At 53.0% G+C, this 17,797-nt stretch overlaps 7 protein-coding genes and 1 non-coding gene across 8 annotated transcripts; 7 read left to right on the forward strand and 1 right to left on the reverse strand.

The window, feature by feature from the left end:
• Positions 1–496: 496 nt before the first annotated feature.
• On the forward strand, positions 497–973 carry CC1G_05531 (hypothetical protein; the record flags this gene model as incomplete). The annotated part of the gene is made up of 2 exons (XM_001838926.2): positions 497–757; positions 860–973. 2 exons carry the CDS (start codon positions 497–499, stop codon positions 971–973), a joined length of 375 nt encoding a protein of 124 aa, XP_001838978.2.
• Positions 974–3,307: 2,334 nt separating this feature from the next.
• CC1G_05530 (hypothetical protein) lies at positions 3,308–4,901 on the forward strand (the record flags this gene model as incomplete). The annotated part of the gene is made up of 6 exons (XM_001838925.2): positions 3,308–3,433; positions 3,478–3,577; positions 3,641–3,655; positions 3,705–3,780; positions 3,832–4,284; positions 4,340–4,901. The coding sequence occupies 6 exons, from the start codon at positions 3,308–3,310 to the stop codon at positions 4,899–4,901; spliced, it is 1,332 nt and encodes a 443-aa protein (XP_001838977.2).
• Positions 4,902–5,241: 340 nt separating this feature from the next.
• CC1G_20248 lies at positions 5,242–5,324 on the reverse strand. The gene has a single exon. It is a non-coding gene; the product is annotated as a tRNA-Val (tRNA).
• A 1,775-nt stretch (positions 5,325–7,099) lies between these two features.
• CC1G_05529 (hypothetical protein) lies at positions 7,100–9,133 on the forward strand (the record flags this gene model as incomplete). The annotated part of the gene is made up of 2 exons (XM_001838924.2): positions 7,100–7,341; positions 7,400–9,133. The coding sequence occupies exons 1-2, from the start codon at positions 7,288–7,290 to the stop codon at positions 9,131–9,133; spliced, it is 1,788 nt and encodes a 595-aa protein (XP_001838976.2). The 5' UTR covers positions 7,100–7,287.
• Positions 9,134–10,234: 1,101 nt separating this feature from the next.
• On the forward strand, positions 10,235–12,601 carry CC1G_05528 (phytase L; the record flags this gene model as incomplete). The annotated part of the gene is made up of 3 exons (XM_001838923.2): positions 10,235–10,825; positions 10,885–11,825; positions 11,878–12,601. The coding sequence occupies 3 exons, from the start codon at positions 10,235–10,237 to the stop codon at positions 12,599–12,601; spliced, it is 2,256 nt and encodes a 751-aa protein (XP_001838975.2).
• Positions 12,602–13,004: 403 nt separating this feature from the next.
• On the forward strand, positions 13,005–14,400 carry CC1G_05527 (hypothetical protein; the record flags this gene model as incomplete). Its single annotated transcript, XM_001838922.2, has 4 exons — positions 13,005–13,190; positions 13,248–13,688; positions 13,744–13,856; positions 13,918–14,400. The coding sequence occupies 4 exons, from the start codon at positions 13,005–13,007 to the stop codon at positions 14,249–14,251; spliced, it is 1,074 nt and encodes a 357-aa protein (XP_001838974.1). The 3' UTR covers positions 14,252–14,400.
• Positions 14,401–14,809: 409 nt separating this feature from the next.
• On the forward strand, positions 14,810–15,414 carry CC1G_05526 (hypothetical protein; the record flags this gene model as incomplete). Its single annotated transcript, XM_001838921.1, has 2 exons — positions 14,810–15,010; positions 15,073–15,414. The coding sequence occupies 2 exons, from the start codon at positions 14,810–14,812 to the stop codon at positions 15,412–15,414; spliced, it is 543 nt and encodes a 180-aa protein (XP_001838973.1).
• A 979-nt stretch (positions 15,415–16,393) lies between these two features.
• Positions 16,394–17,714, forward strand: CC1G_05525 (hypothetical protein; the record flags this gene model as incomplete). Its single annotated transcript, XM_001838920.1, has 4 exons — positions 16,394–16,672; positions 16,730–17,194; positions 17,246–17,361; positions 17,429–17,714. The coding sequence occupies 4 exons, from the start codon at positions 16,394–16,396 to the stop codon at positions 17,712–17,714; spliced, it is 1,146 nt and encodes a 381-aa protein (XP_001838972.1).
• Positions 17,715–17,797: the final 83 nt, after the last annotated feature.

A 17,797-nucleotide genomic window follows, 5' to 3' on the forward strand; every position in this document is an offset into this window, starting at 1 on the left:
CCAATTTTCCCATGAACGTGGTCGCATTAACTCTAAACAATGGCTACAGGTCGCCTCAAAAACACTAACCCGCCTCGCCATGCCCGTTCGCCCGAGCAAGAGACCATCTTCCATCATCGTTGCATCACGGGCTGCCCAAAAAGCTTCCGGAGATATTCCCTTTTCGAGCGGACAATGGAGTTCTAAGGCCGCCCGTGGCAGTGCCGCGCCGCCAGGACCCCAAAAGCATGTCCAAGTATGGTAAGCGGCGGGAAGTGTTCGGGGTCCTGCAAAGCAAAATTCCATTGTTCAAGCTCAAAAAGGCAAGGCGGAAGCGGAGATTAAGACGCGTGAGTCAGATTGACCCCCGCCCTATAAAACCGCGCGTCCCTTCCCAGGACCTGTTCCCGTTTTGCTCCCCTTCTATATGATTGATACGTGTTGACTTGAAAACTCTAGGATTGATTTTGCCCGTTCCTTTTTCCTTCCCCAACCTTGAAGACCAAGACGTGTCAGTATGTCGTTTCCGAATCCCTATGGCGGACAGTTTCCTGGTGGTGAAAACTACTCCACCCCGTCCACGCCGCATGATGCGTTCCCGCGGTGGGACACGATCGAGGGTGAACAACAGCAAGAACAGCAACACCAGCAACAGAACCCCCAACAGCAACAACAAACGGTTATCCCGAGTGATTTGCATTCGCCGATTGCAAGTGGTTATCCCCAGACGATTCAGCTCGAAGATCCCCCGGTCGTACCAAGCCAACATGATGCCGAAGTGCGCCTCCATGCAGTCAACCAAGATCCAAGGTCTGTCGCAGCTCCCATTTGGTTGGTTTGGTACTGACGCGTTCTTCCATTGTTCTGTCGTGTTCCATAGCACCCAATCCAAGAACGTCCAATCACAGCCTCTGTCTTCCTCCAGCTCGATGATCATCAGGCCAGGAAGAGGACAGCAGCACCACCAAGCGCAACAGCAGGCCCACCCGTATAGGCGACCTTCGACGTCGACTTCGGTCACAGCAGGAAGCTCAAGACAAGGCCAGCCTCCGCAGCACCAGATCTCAGTCTTCCCAGTCCAACAGCAAGTTCCAACACCACGAGAGCAACACGTCCATTTTGCGCAGCCTCCAGCAATGGTTCGTCGATCGAGTGGTGGCGTTGTCGCGTCTGCAATACCGTCGTCGTCTTCCACCCGAGCGTCTCCTCTTGTGCCTTCGCCAACTACCCGTATTGCTAGCTTTGGATCGTCAGTCAGGTGGGTCCCTCCACACTTCAACACATACCTCAGCTCAAGGCCGCTCTCTTGCAGTGGATCCCCCGTCGCCGGCCAACCTCCACTTGGCTCAACGCTTCTCCGCAGCTCGCCACGACCGATGGATCCACCACCGGTCCCACCCTCTGCACAGCTGAGCAAACCAAAATCATACATCATCCGCATGGACACGCATTACGACACGGATACGCATGTGCTGACGGCCGTGCTTGAAGTGCCTGGCGTGAAGCGGGAGCATCTGTCGGTGAGACTGTCGACGTGCTCGTATAATCGTGTGAGGCAGATTACAATAAGCGGGGTGGTCTACCCGCCAGCTGGTTTTCCGCCGTTGATCAATCAAGCTGCTGCTGCTTCCACCTCTGAGGGTGTCTTCACCGGGGTCGTTGGCCCTAAAATGTCTGTGAGAGAACGGAGATATGGGATTTGCCAGCGCGTGCTGCCCGTTCCATCTGACCTGAAAGTACGTACCTGCCTTCCTCCGCCCCCCTTTTGCCGCCTCGTTCTTTCTCTGCCATCGACAGTCGTCGACATTCCTTTTGCCCCTTCTGTCTGTGAGATTTCGTCGAGTGGAGTTTTAACGTTCTTCTGCTTTTGCACGTGGGCTTCGCGTCGCGTTCCGCGTTCATTTAGCGTGAAGACATTGAGGCCTCCTTGCAAGATGGCGTCTTAACTTTGAGGTTCCCCTGCGGGATGCCTGCTGAAGAAGATGGGGAAGACGTCACGATCCGCTGAGTTGACAGATGATTTTTTTTTGTGTGAGTCGACATACCTCAACCACGAAACCTTCAAGACACCCGACACCGACACCGGCCTACCGCCACGACGACCACGATGGCGAATAGTGGTCACCATAATCTGGCGACGTTAGGGAACCAGATTCAGCTGACCATCGCTCAAAATTAGACCCATATTGACGAACATATATTTATCACGACTGACTCACCTTTTTTCTTGCTCCCGGGTCGAGGCTCGTTAACCACCCCTCTATCCTCTTGGACAATCTCCGCCTATACCCTTCCATCCCCATCCCCATCCGCTTGTTTATTGCTTATATCGCCACCGGATTCTTCTCTTGTACATTCAATTCTCCTCGCCTGCATCCACACTCCATCCAACCACTCATCCATCCATTTATCACCATCACCACGCCCCTCCATGTATTCATATCGTCCATCTTGTCGCCCCTTTGAACGTTAACGTCACTCCATCCAACCCCACTTTCTTGCACATCGCCCTCGCTTTTCATTGCTCTGGTTACCTTTTGCACATACGTTAGCTCTGCTCTGCTGTCTGTAATCTCGCGCTCGTACCGTACATATCCAATTGCACATAGCTATTTTCGGTTATCCCGGTTTTCTGCGAAGTGGGTGATAAGGCGAGTTGAAGCAAGAAATGCGTACCGAGTCCTCCTTTACACCCCTGAGTCTCGCAAATCGACGCTGGGATTTCCTGGAGAAGGCAACGAGCCCGCCTGAAGGCCAATGCCTCCAAAGGCACTGTCAAGAATAGGCGATCCATACGGCTGGAACTCAGAAGGGGGGTGCGAGTCATTCTACGATTGGATGACTCCTTCACTGTAACTCAATCAGGACTGCTCCGAAAACAGACATTAGATGAGAACCTGTTTTGTGAAGAATCAAGACCGCCATACCTGCATTTGTGAAGCATTCCCGACACTCTAAACGGAGGCGCCAGCTTGGCAAAGTAGCTGGGGCGAAGTAACAGTTCAAGAACAGCAGTAAGAAAATGACGAGAAATTTGAATTCCTTCATGTCAGCATCGTACTGTACATTCCGGTTCAGATTACAGAATACAATAGCCGGCCCAGAAGACAAAAACTGAAAGTCAATGGTGGTCGAAATTGGAGGGGAAAGCTTTGTACGCCCGTGCCCAAATTGGGTGTCCAAATAAAGGCCTACACGTGACTTGGGCAGTGCCACGACGCTGATCCGCGCGTGCAAGGGGATTAAGCGCAGCCATTGCTGGCTTTTGGAATCACACAACGTCCACGGCAACTTTTTTTTTTTCATTTTTCTCTAGAATTGGCAGGCCATGGTCGAGGACAAGTATATAGGGCTTGCCCTTTCAATATCAAGCTCGATAGCCATCGGGAGCAGTTTCATCATCACAAAAAAGGTGCCCCAGACCCCCCCTGTTATCACAATAACCAACCCTGGGGTTTCCGTCCAGAGCTTTACTGAACGCCGTTCCCGATTTTTTAGGGCTTGAACGAAGCTGGGGATCGGTCTGGATATGGAACTCAAGCGACGGATAACTTGTCGTATTTCAAAAGCCCAATGTGGTGGGCTGGAATGACTACTCGTACGTCGTACAAGATTTCTTGGCTGCTCAGGCACGCTAAATAGACTCTTTTTGCTCGGTTAGTGGTGATTGGAGAAAGTGAGTAGTAATCTCGTCCAAATCTGCTCAGAGATTGACTGTGCTGCAGTCGCCAACTTTGCTGCGTACATCTTCGCCCCACCAATTCTCGTAACACCGTTGGGAGCGCTGAGTGTGATCATTGGGTGAGCAGTGGTGCCATTCCGCAGGCGACGATTTCTCTGACACATTGACAGTGCTGTTCTGGCCTCATTTCTTCTAAATGAACATCTAGGCCATCTAGGCCGAGTGGGGTGCACCCTGTGTCTACTAGGTTCCCTCATTATCGTGCTGCACGCGCCAGAAGACCGACCCATCGAAACCGTCGACGAAATCCTCCACTATGCCATCCAACCCGGGTTCCTCATGTATTGCTTCACCGTGCTCTTGGTCACCCTCCTCATGATCTTCGTCGTCTCGCCCAAACACGGGCGCTCAAACCCAATCGTCTACATTACCATTTGCTCGCTCGTCGGCTCGATCTCGGTCATGGCCATCAAAGGCTTCGGAAAGGCGATCCAGCTCACGCTCAACGGCAACAACCAGTTCACGCATCCTAGCACCTACGTATTCGGAATCATCGTTCCAACCTGTATCATTATTCAAATGAACTACTTCAACAAGGCGTTGGACACGTTCTCGACTAACGTGTAAGTCTCTATCTGGTCTTCCCCTGCTCGGCGTTCTTATTCTTCTTTTCCGAAGCGTCAACCCAATGTACTACGTCGGCTTCTCAAGCGCAACCATCCTTGCATCCCTCATCCTCTTCCAAGGCTTGTACAACACCAGCACAAGCACGGGCGTTTCGCTCGTCACCGGCTTCGTGATCACCTTCCTGGGCGTTCACCTCCTCAACTACTCCCGCGCACCCGAACCCCAGCATCCAGACCACAGCGCTCTCGAAGGCGGACTGATGAACCCTCGACTAAGCCTCCAAGGCCGCATGTCCATCGACGGGTGGGCCGACACCGGCCGTGCAGGCCACGGCCGCCGCAGCTCGCTCTACCGCTCTCAAGGAAACACCCTCTTCAATGCTTTCGACGAACACGATGACGTAGCTGGGAATGGCGAGGTGGTTGGGTTGAGACGGTTAAGAGAGGAAGACGAGGAAGAGTCGGACGACGATGTCGCGCTGGACTATGACGAGCGCAGTCATCTGAGGTCCAAACCCCCCGCTCTCCAACAATCATCGAGCAATCATGGTTCCAGAAGCCAAAGCCGTTCACCAATTAACCCATCGTTGACCGATGTGCGTATACCTCGTTAAGACTTGCACGTTCGTTTCGTTTCGATTTGTTGTTTCGTCGTTCCTTTTATTTATACCCGTCATAATCCTTGTCTGCGTGTGTAATAAAAAAGAAGGGAAAGTCGCGAAGGCGGCGTGGTTTAGTGTTCCACAATGGACTGGGTGTACGTACGATTGTAGGCTCGTTGGCATTTTCCTTTCTGTCATTTCGAGGAGAGGTTCGTCGTTGCTGGAGCGCCTCGCTATCTGTAATATGATATTCCTTCCTGGCCACGAGCAACGAGCCTTGCCCCACACTGCGGAAAAAGAATCGCCTCGATGGACGCCGTTCGTGCAGGCGCTCACATGCAAAAAAAGAAATTGGTTCAATCCAGGATCGAACTGGAGACCTTCTGTGTTCACGAGCATGTGAGACAGAAATCATAACCACTAGACCATTGAACCGCTGGTGGTTGGGCTGCCAGGGTTCCCTCCGGACGGCATCGCAACGAGCAACGGTATGGCTATGTGATTCATTCCGAAGCTTCACGAATGAGTCTCGATTCTTCTCTCAAGGAGCTACTCGTGTGACCAACCTGACTGAAATTTCAAATGCAGGGCTAGTTACCACCAAGGGTTTTCAATTTGTACCCCTTCGCGTAATGCAGGATTAGTAGCGACCGACCTCATCGCGGGCGCTTGTTTTCGCCAGCCGCCACAGGCGCATAAGTCTCGTCCTCAAATCCAGTTGACCTTGCTTTAGCTAGGTCTGTACCAGGTCACATTATGTAAGATTTAGGTGCCTAAAACTCGAGTTCCAAAGATATGCAAACATCGGCCGGCATTCCTTTCCTGGCTCATTACCGCTGCTTTGGATCGTACCCTTCCTTCGGTTCGATCACAAATTCCTAGTCTGCTATGCTGCTGCTCTGGATACAACTAATAGGCGGCATGCCTTGTGTCCTCCAGTATGTTTCGTATGTGCTGGTCGTAATCCGCATGGCCCGCTAGGCATCAGTGGTCTAGGAAGGGTTTGGCGTTCGTCACCTTTCACCTCTACAAGTATCAAGCGCGGGGGGCCGTGGGCTTACTATTTGTGAGCGGGTTAGGCTTTGGGACGTGTCGGACTGACATGAGAAATATGATTCTGGCCTAGTATGTACTTATGTATGTGTTGGGACTTTGTGTGAGGGGCAGAGAAGGTGATTTTATTATCGGCATGTACAATGCAGGGCTGCAGAGTCCTGACCAGCCAGACAACCTAGGATTTACAGTTTCATTATTTAAAAAAAATCGCGTCGCATTCAATGACTGAGCTGTGTGGTACAGGGGGGCGGACAGGTAAGGGGACGCCTATTACGATGAGAGGCAAAACCGACTTGAGCACAAAAGAAAAAGGCGTCCAAGCCGCTAAAGCAAGGTCCACAGTCGCGGGACGCGGCCCTTTATCACTTAATCTAAAAAGAGCAGGAAAACTCTGCTGTTGTTCACTTGTCCACTTGTTAAAGAGCAAGAAGCACGCTCTATGTAACAAGCTACCGCCTTACCGCTTCTTTTCCTTGTGTTTATCCGAGCTTTTTAGACTCTGGACTTCTGTTTCCACCGTCCCTTTCTCCATCTGGAACACCGCCCCCATCGCCTCGCGTACTCTGCCATTTAAGGGGAGCAACAATTTTATCCATCTATCGAGCTTGAAAGTAGGGTGGAATTGTCAGCGGCATTTATGGTAGAGGTTTCAGGATGACAACAAGGGATAGTAAATCAACCCTACACCCTAGAGCTCTAGAGCGCCAGGGTGGTGGATAAAAAGAAACTTGAGGCGGAAGGAGTTGGGATGATGCCCGGGTTTCTTCCCATCGTAGGCTTTCAATTTTTTTGAGTTCGCAAGTTAGATTGCCGGTGTATATGCCTCGTTTCTTTCCGAAAAGTCAGCGAAATTGGGAGGCTGAGTGGGAACGAGAAAATGCCAGAGGGCAGTGTAGATGAATGGAGTGGAAGGGTTAATCCTGTCCAGCTCGAGCTCCAAATGCACATTAGTTGTCGACATCTAGCACGGCATTATGATAAATGCAGGGAGCAGAGTGGAGACGAAGAGCCAATCCTCGACGGTCGTTTTGCCTCGAATCGTATGTTCTTTTTTGGGAGCGGTGCCGGGACGATTCCCACGGGGAATTTGGGCCAGTTCATTTTGGGACCATTGTCTTGCAAGTCTTGTTCAGACCAATATCAAAATCAACAAACTCTGACAAGGACACCCACCATCCCCAGCGCGTGCCAGATCAACTCCCGACGTCGTTGACCACGACAACGACGAGGCACCTAGGGACCACCTCGACGACGACGACGCTGCCCCGCCATACACCCAACCACCCCCGCGCCCCAGCTCTGATACTCATCGAGACAGCCGGCTCTCGATAACTAGGCAGCGATGGCAAACACACCACCGGACAATATCCCAATCAACCGGGGTGACTCGGTCAAGGTGTGTACACGACCAAATCTATATCAGAAACTTTGCTAATGTAAATACGGGAAATAAGGCTTATGCTACGCAGAGTTCGTCACCAGATGGTTCCGAGTCCCCATCCTGGCAAACTCAGTCCACATTGACATCGGCGACGTCGACTTCCAACTCTTCGAGCTCGCCACCTGGACCAATGACGCCTCCGCCAAGATTGGAGAGGTCGAGGAGTAGCCGGTATGGAGACCTTGGACGCGTCCCGCTCCACCGCAGAGGGACTTCTAAGCGATATGAGAACTTTGAGGATTTGCTGAGGGAGGCTGGGTACAAGGAAACGCGCGTATTTACGCCGGAAATGGAGCGACTCAAAGAGGCGGCAGCAGATGGCAGAGCAGACGAGAATCGACTTAGCAGTATGGGTGCAGTTGTCGACTTTCTGACCAACCTCTTCCCTGGTCCAGGCAGGCATTCTCGGCAGCCGAGCGACGAATTCTCACCACCACCGTCGCCACTCGGGGAGAGAAGATCCGTGAGGGAACCTGCGACACCCGGTGACTTGTCCTCTTCCATGGAGAGCTTCGACGACGCCACCCCAAAGGCGACCTCAAGACAGGTTTCGGATGCGAGATCGCGCTACGACCTCTCCTCTCGTCCCTCACAAGCCTCTCTGTATCATCCACCACCGTCCCCCACCCTAGCTCATCCCCGGCCATCTCGAGCTAAAGCCTACCTTCGCCACATGGCCTCGAACATCAGTATGCAGCAGCCCCCTCGACCCAACTCTACCCCAGCCCACCACCGTGCGCCCTTCTCCCTGCGCTCGAGAGAGAAGGACGACGACGATCCCAGCATCATCTTCACCACCAAGGGCAACGGCGAGGGCGAGGAGGATCCGAGAGCCCAGCCGCCGCTCCCCAATACGTGGCTCGAAACTGTGGCCCGTGCCGTCCTTGCGAGTGGCTCTGGGATGCACATCGGTGGCCCGCTGCAGAGCCACCCGGCGTCCCGCAGACCCCAGCTTCGAAACACCCGGAGTTCCCTCTCCCAGACCACCTCCAATTGGCGCACCCACGGAAAGCGGCGTAGCGGATTATCGGATCAGACGAATACACTCGCCCCTCCTCCCTTCTTGACGATGCTTGAGCGAGGACGGGCGGGCAGGAGCGAGACCGAAGTGACACGTACCAGAGTGGTTTGTAGGAGTGCACCGGGAAGTCGTGCGAGTTCGTTGGTGAGAAGAGAGAGTGGGATGGGTCGGCGAGAGCGAGGTAGAGGGGATAAGCGGCGGAGGGATGCGGATAAAGATCGGCTGCCCAGTCTGGCCAGGACCCAGGTCGAGGGCGATCCGTGGAATCATGGACGAGGAAGACCGGCGGCGACGACGACGATGACGGCTAACGATGTGAAGAATCGGTACCTTCGAGGAAGAGGAAGGGGTGCCGGGTCGACGATGGTTATTGATGATGATTATGATGACAGTGACGAAGGTGGTACTTCGGACGACGACGAGGACGGAGATGGAGAGGTTGATCTTCGCCAGATGTTGGTTCTCCCCATTGCCAGGCGACAGAATTCTATCCACAGCTTGCGAAGGCACCTTCAATTGGAGAACGCCAGCAACCGCCCCCAAATGGCTCGCGGCAGATCATTTGCCAGTCAGAAGTATGTCCGGTCTCCGCTCAGCGATGACGACTTGGGTCAGGAGTGGGGCAGTGGATGGGTGCGACATGGAGGAGGGAGCGCTGGCGTGGAAGATGATGAAGATACCAACACGTTTGCCCAGGTGTTTGGCGACGCTCGCAATAGGACATGAGCAGGCCTCGTCCAGGGATCGAGGGTGGGTCTTTGATTCACTTTGATACCATCTCCCACGAGATGCGTGCAAACTCATCTTCTCCACCTTCCGGCATTCGAACAACGATATAACGACTTAATCAACCTTGGATCCAATCAATTCAGAGGAAATCTGGCCCACATTTGTATTTTTATCGACACTACCAACACATCCACTCTTATAATGTCCCATTCATTCACTCTTCTCTCCCTGTCTCCTATTATCCCATAGTTCTACCTTCTCATTCACATGCACATATCACTTCACCCTCTTGGCTCCGTACTTTACCATCATTTTATTTCTATGCCATTGTCGTATTCTTTTGGGTCACCCGTTCATCCTTAATCTGCTCGCCGACATCGGGCTTCAAGAAGCTTCGTCTTTTCCTTCTCTTCTTGCGTCCCTCGCGTGCCACCTTCTTCCCTCGTTCGTCCGGTCTCAGGAACCGTGGTTATAGGGTTAACTACCACAGTTCTTAGGTCTTTCCTTCTTCGCGCCATCCACATCATCTCCCGACTTCCTTCTTGGTCCTACTCCCCTTTTTGTTTTCTTGTTCTTGGGAGGACAAGTGACCCCCTTGCTCCCTCTCACCGGGTGCCTGGAACAACATAATTTCTACTATGGACTAGTCAATTAGTTGGGTTTATAATCGTTAAGCGTAGTTTGCCGAGGAATCGGTTAATCTTTGCTGGTTGTTACTTAGATTGGGGTGTCCTGTTAGATGGAATGTTTGTAGGAATGAGAAGTAAATCACAAGAATTGAATTCAAGAGGTTAGAAATGAGCTCAAGGGATGCCGACGGACTCGTTGCGTAAGGGCTCGGATCCCGGGCCCTGTTGCCCTTGAACAATCTTGACCACAAGCGACCACCAACGCCCATGGATGAAACGTTGACGATCTGCCCGCCACCGTCCTCAAATTGTACAAGTCGAAGCAACGACGACAACCGCCACTCAACAAGTAGGTCATCCGTCTTGCCACCGGGACCAATGGGCGTGCTCAGTCAGACAAATAGCTGTCAGGAATCAGAAAGAACCCCAGAAACACGTCCGAAACCTTGCTAGACACTGAAAAGACCACATGCTCCATGTCGAACGTGCATTAAAGTCTCAGAAATGCGCTCTTCAGCACACGTTCTTCTGGTCCTCTGGAAAGAGCTATAACAATGGGTCTTTTGGCTTGAAGATGGTCGTTGTCCACACCATGGTCGCCTTCTTCAGTGCTGCTCTGGCAGCTTTCTGTACTCTGCGGATTCAGAGCATCCTAGCGCAGACAGCTCTCGAGATTCCGATACAGGAGTATACGCCTTCGGATGATACAGGTCCTTTGGGGGTTTACTACGACTCTTCCGAGCCTCTCGTCTTTGCGGCGAATGTATCCGGCCTGTTCAGCTACAGCTTGCCTGCCTTGACAGGCACCAGCACAGTCCGGAGGGACACCAAGTCGGTTACGACCCTCTATGGAGAGAGGGACCGGGATGACTGGTTGGTTAGCCTCGTCATCGAGGACTCCCTCCTCGCTGTTACCAACCTCAAGAACCCGCGCCGCACATCCCACCTTAGGCTCTGGGGAGACTACTCGGCCGTTTGCGCTGTTGGCTCGTCCTTTGTCTACATCTTCGGCAAAGGTCACGCGAAGCTCGTCCAAATCGAACGAGGAAACATCAAAGAAGTGTGTATTCCCTCCATTTTGTATCACGCAAAACTAGTCTTATCTGACGTTGGACGTAGATATGCGAGTTTGCGGTCCCTGTAGAAGCAGAAGCTTGTGCTGCTACGGCTGCTGGAACAGTCTTCTTTGGCGGGAATGATGGTGTCGTCTACTCGTTCGCTGGGAATGCCGTCCAGCCCGGTTCGAGCATCCAGCAGACTTCGATTACTGTTGATGGCGAGATTGCTGGGATGGCTGTGTACGAGTCGAGCAACAATGCGAGCTCGCTGTTCGTCTCGGTCGAGTCGGGGACCGTCGAGGTGTTCTCGACTGCAGAGTGGGCGCATCAGTACACGCTTTCCTTCTCGGAGGAGGATGTAGAGTTGGAAGGGATTGCGATTTACCAGCGTGCCTTGCCGGGATATCCTGATGGGAGCTTGGTGGTTTCGTTTACGGAGGATGATGGAAGGACTGGTACTGGCATCGTTTCGCTCACCCAAATCCCCCTCCCTCGCAACGCCAACTTCAACCCTCGAGACGCTTCCAGCAATCCCGACGCCAGCAACCAGTGCACTCGGCGTGGTTTCCGCAATGGCTCGGAATGCATTTGTTTCACGGGCTACACTGGTTCGCGTTGCAACCAACGCACCTGTCCCAACGACTGCTCTTCGCGAGGAAGATGTGTCGGGCCTAACACTTGCCGATGCGACAACGGGTGGACTGGGCCAGATTGTTCATTCAAAGTCGTCCTTGCCGATATCGAGACCGATGCGAATGGAGGAGATGGCGATGACCCTGCTATCTGGATTCACCCAACGGACCGCACCAAGTCGAGGGTGTTGACGACTACGAAGAGCAAACAGGGCGCTGGATTTGCGCTGTTCGATTTGGCAGGGCAGATGATTGCCCAGTTGCCCGCGGGTGAACCGAATAATGTGGATGTAATCTACAACTTTGAGTTGGAGGATGGGCGGACTGTTGACCTTGGCGTTGCTGCTTGCCGCGACGAGGACACGCTTTGGTAAGAAGTATTGTTCATAGGAAAGGGTTTATATTTCTGATTTCGTTCGTAGCCTTATGCAGGTCACAGAAGGTGGTCTCACCGACCTCGTCAACCTCCCTGTCAAGCCGGACTTTAGTGTTTACGGCTCATGCGTCTATCACTCACGCAGCTCCGGCAAATACTACATCTTCGTCAACTCCAAGACCGCCGAATATCTCCAATACGAACTCACACCCTCCCTCGAGGCTGTCCTCGTTCGCGAATTCATCGGTGGGAATGGTGGGCAGGTAGAGGGATGCGTTGGGGATGACGAGAATGGGTTTGTTTATATCGGCGAAGAGCCGTACGGGCTCTGGCGGTACGGTGCTGAACCCGACGCCGGGACGGACCGTGTCCTTGTCGACTCTATCCAGGGTAACCTCTTCCCGGACGTTGAAGGCGTGACACTTGTCCACGGCCCAACACCCGACAAAGGCCTCCTCATCGTCTCCGCGCAAGGTGTATCCGCGTTCAACATCTACCGACGCGGCACACACGAGTTTGTGGGCACGTTTACTGTCCAGGCGGGCCAGGTGGATAAGGTGACGAATACGGATGGTGTGGCGGCTGTGGGTACGAATTTGGGCGTGGAGGGCTTCGAGATGGGGGTGGTTGTTGTGCATGATGATGTTAATAGTGCGCCGGATGGGTCGAGGGAGGATGGGGCGAGTTTTAAGATTGTGGGTCTTGGACAGATTTTGGAGACGTTTGGGCTTGAGGATGAGGTTGATACGAACTGGGATCCAAGGCGGTGAACACGGATGTTGTATCTATTTCTAGGCGACGGGCGCTTAGTCCTCGCGCCACAAATGGAAGCTTACTTATTTGCCCCACGCCTTGAGCTCTTCGCGGTGTTCGGAGGAACCGCCAGAACCTGCATTAGTACCATCATGGTCTCAGACCAATTTATCGCTGCTCATGACGGGAGTGATTATAAGGTAATTCTAAGTCCTGTAGCATATGATTAGTTATTTCTTTTTGGTATATGCAACGCTATAATCATCCACGGCCCCTGGCGATCCAATGGAATAGGAGGGCGACGCGTCGACGCGTCCAGCAATGACGTAGGTGCAAAGTGCCGAAGTTTGATGGGACGGGAAGCGCGCTGAGTTTCGAAACCACGCCCAACACCGTTCCCTCTTCGACCTAATCGTGACTATGCCCAAGCACACAAGCACCACGACTACCAAGGCTGCCAGGACGGCGGCGTCGACTCGCCCCAGCAAAGAAGACGCCAAAGCCAAAGCTGCAGCCAAGGCGGACCGCAAGCAAGCATGGGAGAAGCACTGCAAACAGAACTACTGGCGAGTCAATTACAGCTTCAGACAACCTTCCTGGATCGAAGTAAGAAAAGGCGGGCTAGCATTTATTACCTTTTGACCCACTGACGGTGAGAAATAGGCGATTACGGCGGGTTGTGCGGCCAAACTGGACGGCGTGTCGCCCCAGTTGAAGAAGTTTGAATTGGACACGCTGCCTCATGAGCAAGGGATATCCAAGGCTGGGTACTCGATGAAGATGTACAATCCGGAGGACGTTCGCAAGCTCATTCGCGAGCGAGAGGCCTTCTTCGATTTGGATAAACCGCTGCCAGGTGGGAAGACGACGGTGTCTCAAGCCCAGGCACCTGCTCTCTCTGTGCCCCAACTTGAAGCCGCTGCGCCTGTTGAAGGACCATTCGCTGCCCGCCTCAAAGCCGAGGGTGCAGTTATTAGGCGTGACTATAAGCCGCCTCAGGGGGTGTCCGAGGAGGACCCCGAACCCAAGGATATCATCTGGGAAGGAAAGAATGTATGGGGTAATTTTGGAATTGAGGAGGAAGATGCATGCCTTCTCTATTGCGTACGTGCATTATCCATCGGCGCAGAATCGCTGGTTCTCACCTATCAAGTTCCAGCTTAAGCCTAAGCACCTTGATCCTATCAGAGGAACATCCGTGTGGTTCGACCTTCAGACCGTTGCGGTCAGGGCTTTGGAAGTCCACGGCGGAGTGAGAAAGCATAATGAAATGTACGTCCCTGTTTCCCAGTTGGGGAGCGTATGGTTAATGAATACTGACACTGCATTATAGCGTGATGAAGAAGATCAAAAAGGACATGAAGGCTATTGAAGCACTGGAGAGCGAGCGCAACGGGTACCAAGACCGGAAGCCGCTCCGCAAGTTTTCTCCAGCCCTTCGAAAGTTCCTCGTTGACCACGAGGGCGTTGGGAAGCTTGGGCTGAGCTCTGAGCCCGATACCGACGAGGAGAAGAAGAGGATTGTGCTTCAGTATGCGCCACTTGTCAAGATTCCTCTGGAAGGATTTCGACATGACTGGTACAAAGGAAATCAGTTCTTTTCAGAGGATTGGGATGCCCCGTTGGCCTTGATGGTGGACTCGGGTGTGGGTCAAATTGACTGGTGAAGCTCCGGTGCTTTGAAGCCTGGTTCCTTTGAGATGTACACTGTATAGTAGTTATTCGTGAAATATCTTGTTCGACTTCTTTCTTTCCATCACCCAAAAGACGCCCGTGGAACACGAGCGCTCGTCCTTTGAAAAACAAATATGGAAGGCACCACGTCCGATCATTAAGAAGCGCGATCGAAGTGCCAGTGTGGAGCAAGCGCCCGGATATAGGGGTGCTAAGGACCGACGCGTCGCGTCTGGTTGGAATAGGTGATTTTCCCTCTTCGTTCAGCATATAGACTGCGTACTGTCGACAGACGGCCGCTATTGACCACATATTATACCCTCTCTCTCACAGAAGGGCTACAAGGTTAGGGTTAAAGGCTTAGTCATCGAACTGAGCGCCCTTACAAGGCGTTACGGCACAGCCCATGGGTTCCTTGACGACCACCATTGTCACCCCCGCCTACATACGGAGTGCCGACATTCTGATCGCTTATCACTGCTACGCTATAATTAACCATGCCAAAAGTGCAAACGACGCTCTCTTCGTGGATAGTTCCAAGGAGGTCGCCCATGGCTCCAAGGAACGACGTTGGCGACGGCGGAGCTGCTGGTAGCAGCGCTGGCCATGATGCGTCACCATTGGCCAGCGCTGCGATCAACCGCCCGCCTATCAGCCACCGGCATCGCAGAGAGTGGTATACTCTCTGCGAGCAGAACCCTTGGGCGCCTGCAGGTGGTCAAGAAGGGTTCAAGCATGCAGGACACGTCCTAGTGAGTAGAACATCGTTGTGAACAGCCTTGGAGCGTCGTACTCACGCACTGCGTTTCCCCAGACAGTCATGGAGAAGCAAGCCAAACGACTTGATGGAATTAGCCCGATGCTAAAGAAAGAAGAGTTGGAAACCCTACCTCATGAATGGCGCCTCGAGGGTTCGAAGTCCGGACATCTCATGAAGCTCTTCAATGTCGACGATGTGCGCGAGCTCATCGTTCGTCGTTGTGATTTCTTCAAAGTCCCTGTACCGCCCCATCAGCCTATCTTTCCTATCCCAGCTAGTGGGCAAGACACGCAACCGTCTATTGCTGCGGTGTTTGCGCCTTCCGCCCAGCCCGCTGACGATGTTCGCAATGACGACGCCGTAGACGGTGCTCGGGCGCCACCTCACGGTGCCTAGTGCCATAGCCCCGACTCTTGATGGTGTTTGAGCGTTGGTTGGAGGTTGTGGGAGTTGGTCTCTGTAGACCTCTCCAAGTGACGTGTGATGTGATCGCTGAATGGTGTTGGAAAGAGTGGAAATAATTTATTACTGACATTTTATCGCCCTCGCTTGCTGATCCCCACCCGCATGCCTTACTATGACCCACTAATCTCTCATTCGTTTTTTTCCCTGCCAGCGGGAAGGTGGACATTTTGCTCACCTTGACGCGTTGGCTGACCATTGGTCTTCCCATCGCCATTCCTCCCATTTGACTGAGGCGTCTCCTGGAGGTGGACGCGACCTCGGAGACACCTCGCCCTCGCCTCCCCCGCGCCGTTATTGCGTCGACTGACCAAGGGGACTGGTGCTTTCGAGGAATGGAGTTGGGAAGACCTTTGTTGAGTCCTGTCTTTACATCTCATGCTTACTTCCTAGGAATGAGCTGTGTTGTAAAGCTTGTACGCGGTGTATCCCTTCTCACCCAGTACTGGATGTCTGTTGTTGCAATATGTACCTGGAATCAATTTATTTAAAAATTGTTTGTTTGCTATACTTAATTAATGGAGTACATGCGCGAGCTTAAACGCTGGCCAGCTGAGTGGTCGTGTTCTTTAGCAGGGTAAGCATGATTGTCTGCACCACAAGTAGAGCTTTGATGAAACGATCAGACGCGTTGAAACGTTGATTTATGATGCAAACTTCATGAACAGGGGCCTCGCGTCGCGTCCGCCAACCGCGTCAAGACTCCGCCACAACCTGCAGATTGGCCCTGACCTCCTCGAAGGCCGGGCCCCTTTCTTGTTTGGACTGTGTTTGCACCAAGTATAATTGGCAAGAGAAAGCTCCAGGTCGGATGGAGAGTTCCCATGGGCCAGGACTTGTTCCTGAACCACCACCACCTCCACCACTACCCCTCGTTTACTCACTTCACATTCCCTATCGTTAACGAATAGTCATGCCGAAGGTACCTAGTGCTTCGAGTATCAAGTCTGCGAGGAAGGCACCGGTGCCTTCTCGCCAGGAGCAGGAGCATTCGAAAGAGTCGGGCGGGACCTCGACGCAGGAGGCTAGCGGTAGCAACAGCAATGCTTCCACTGCGAAAGCCAAGGGGAAAGCGACTAAGGAGTCGACTTTGATTAGGCAGTTGCATCGAGAGTGGTGCAAGCAGTGCAAGGAGAATCCGTGGGTGCCTCCAGCTCATCCAGGAAACTTTCAGCATAGCAGGGACGTCGTCGTAAGTGCCAACCATAGTATCCCCCGTCTAAGTTCATCCCATGACACTAATCGTTAGACCATAACTTCTGGGCAAGCAACAGTCCTGGATGGAATAAACCCCCCCCTCAAGAAGGAAGAACTCGACACACTGCCGCACCAGTGGATTTACGCCGCGAACGGGCAACGAGCGAAGCTCTTTGTAGAGAAAGACGTGCGCGAACTAATTGTTCAACGGCGCACCTTTGTGGGCGTCCCTGCTCCTCCGAAGACGTTGCGTTCTCTGGACACCTATGGCCAAACTGGACCTTCTGTGTTCATCGGGAGACTGTCTCCAGATCCGGCGCCCGACAAACCAGCCACTCTCACCGAGCTGCGCGCGAACCCTGAGTCAGTTCAGTTCAGAGGGAAGGGTGCTATCATCCGGTGCGACTACACCCCAGTCGAAGGCGATCCCCCGCTGGATGAGATCGTCTGGGTGGGACCCATCATTACAAGGGAGGAGACTGGGGTTACAGAAGCGGATGCCTGTGTGCTTTACTGTGTAAGTGCGCGATTGTCCTGTCCCGTTGGATATTACTGAATATGTCAAAAGCTGGAGAAAGCTGATCTCGACCCGCTCAGAAGGCCAAAGTGCCATCTGTTCAATATTCGGTCGCTCGCTGTACGTGCCCTCGAGGTCCATGGAGGGTTGAGCGCCCACAACGAAATGTAAGTCTCCCAAATACCACTATGCCATCTGGGACTTGGACTCAACCGCCTCATTCCCCTTTTCTAGCATCTACAACAAACGAAAGGAAGACAAGGACATCCTAGACAAACGTTATGAAGAGATGGGTTGGTGTGACGGAGAACCCGTCAGGCGCTTCTCTACCTACTTGGAGCAATACCTGAAGGACTGGCCAGTCCACGAGATGGGGTCGACGGACACAGAACCACCGTCGGAAGGTACTGAGAAGAGGGTTCTGCAGTACGCCCCGATTCGCAAAGTCCATGACGGTGAAATGTGGAGTGCAGAGATTCACTGGACCACCCAAATTCGCGGCGAAACGCCCGATGATTGAAGTGACACTAATCTCGCTTCCCCCTGGAGTCGTAATTCTAAGAGGTGCTTTGTATAGTACGGAACGTAGTTCAATCGATCTGA

The sequence above is a fragment of the Coprinopsis cinerea genome (genome assembly GCF_000182895.1).
Source record: "Coprinopsis cinerea okayama7#130 chromosome 11 map unlocalized cont3.11, whole genome shotgun sequence".
Taxonomy (NCBI): Eukaryota; Fungi; Basidiomycota; class Agaricomycetes; order Agaricales; family Psathyrellaceae; genus Coprinopsis; species Coprinopsis cinerea.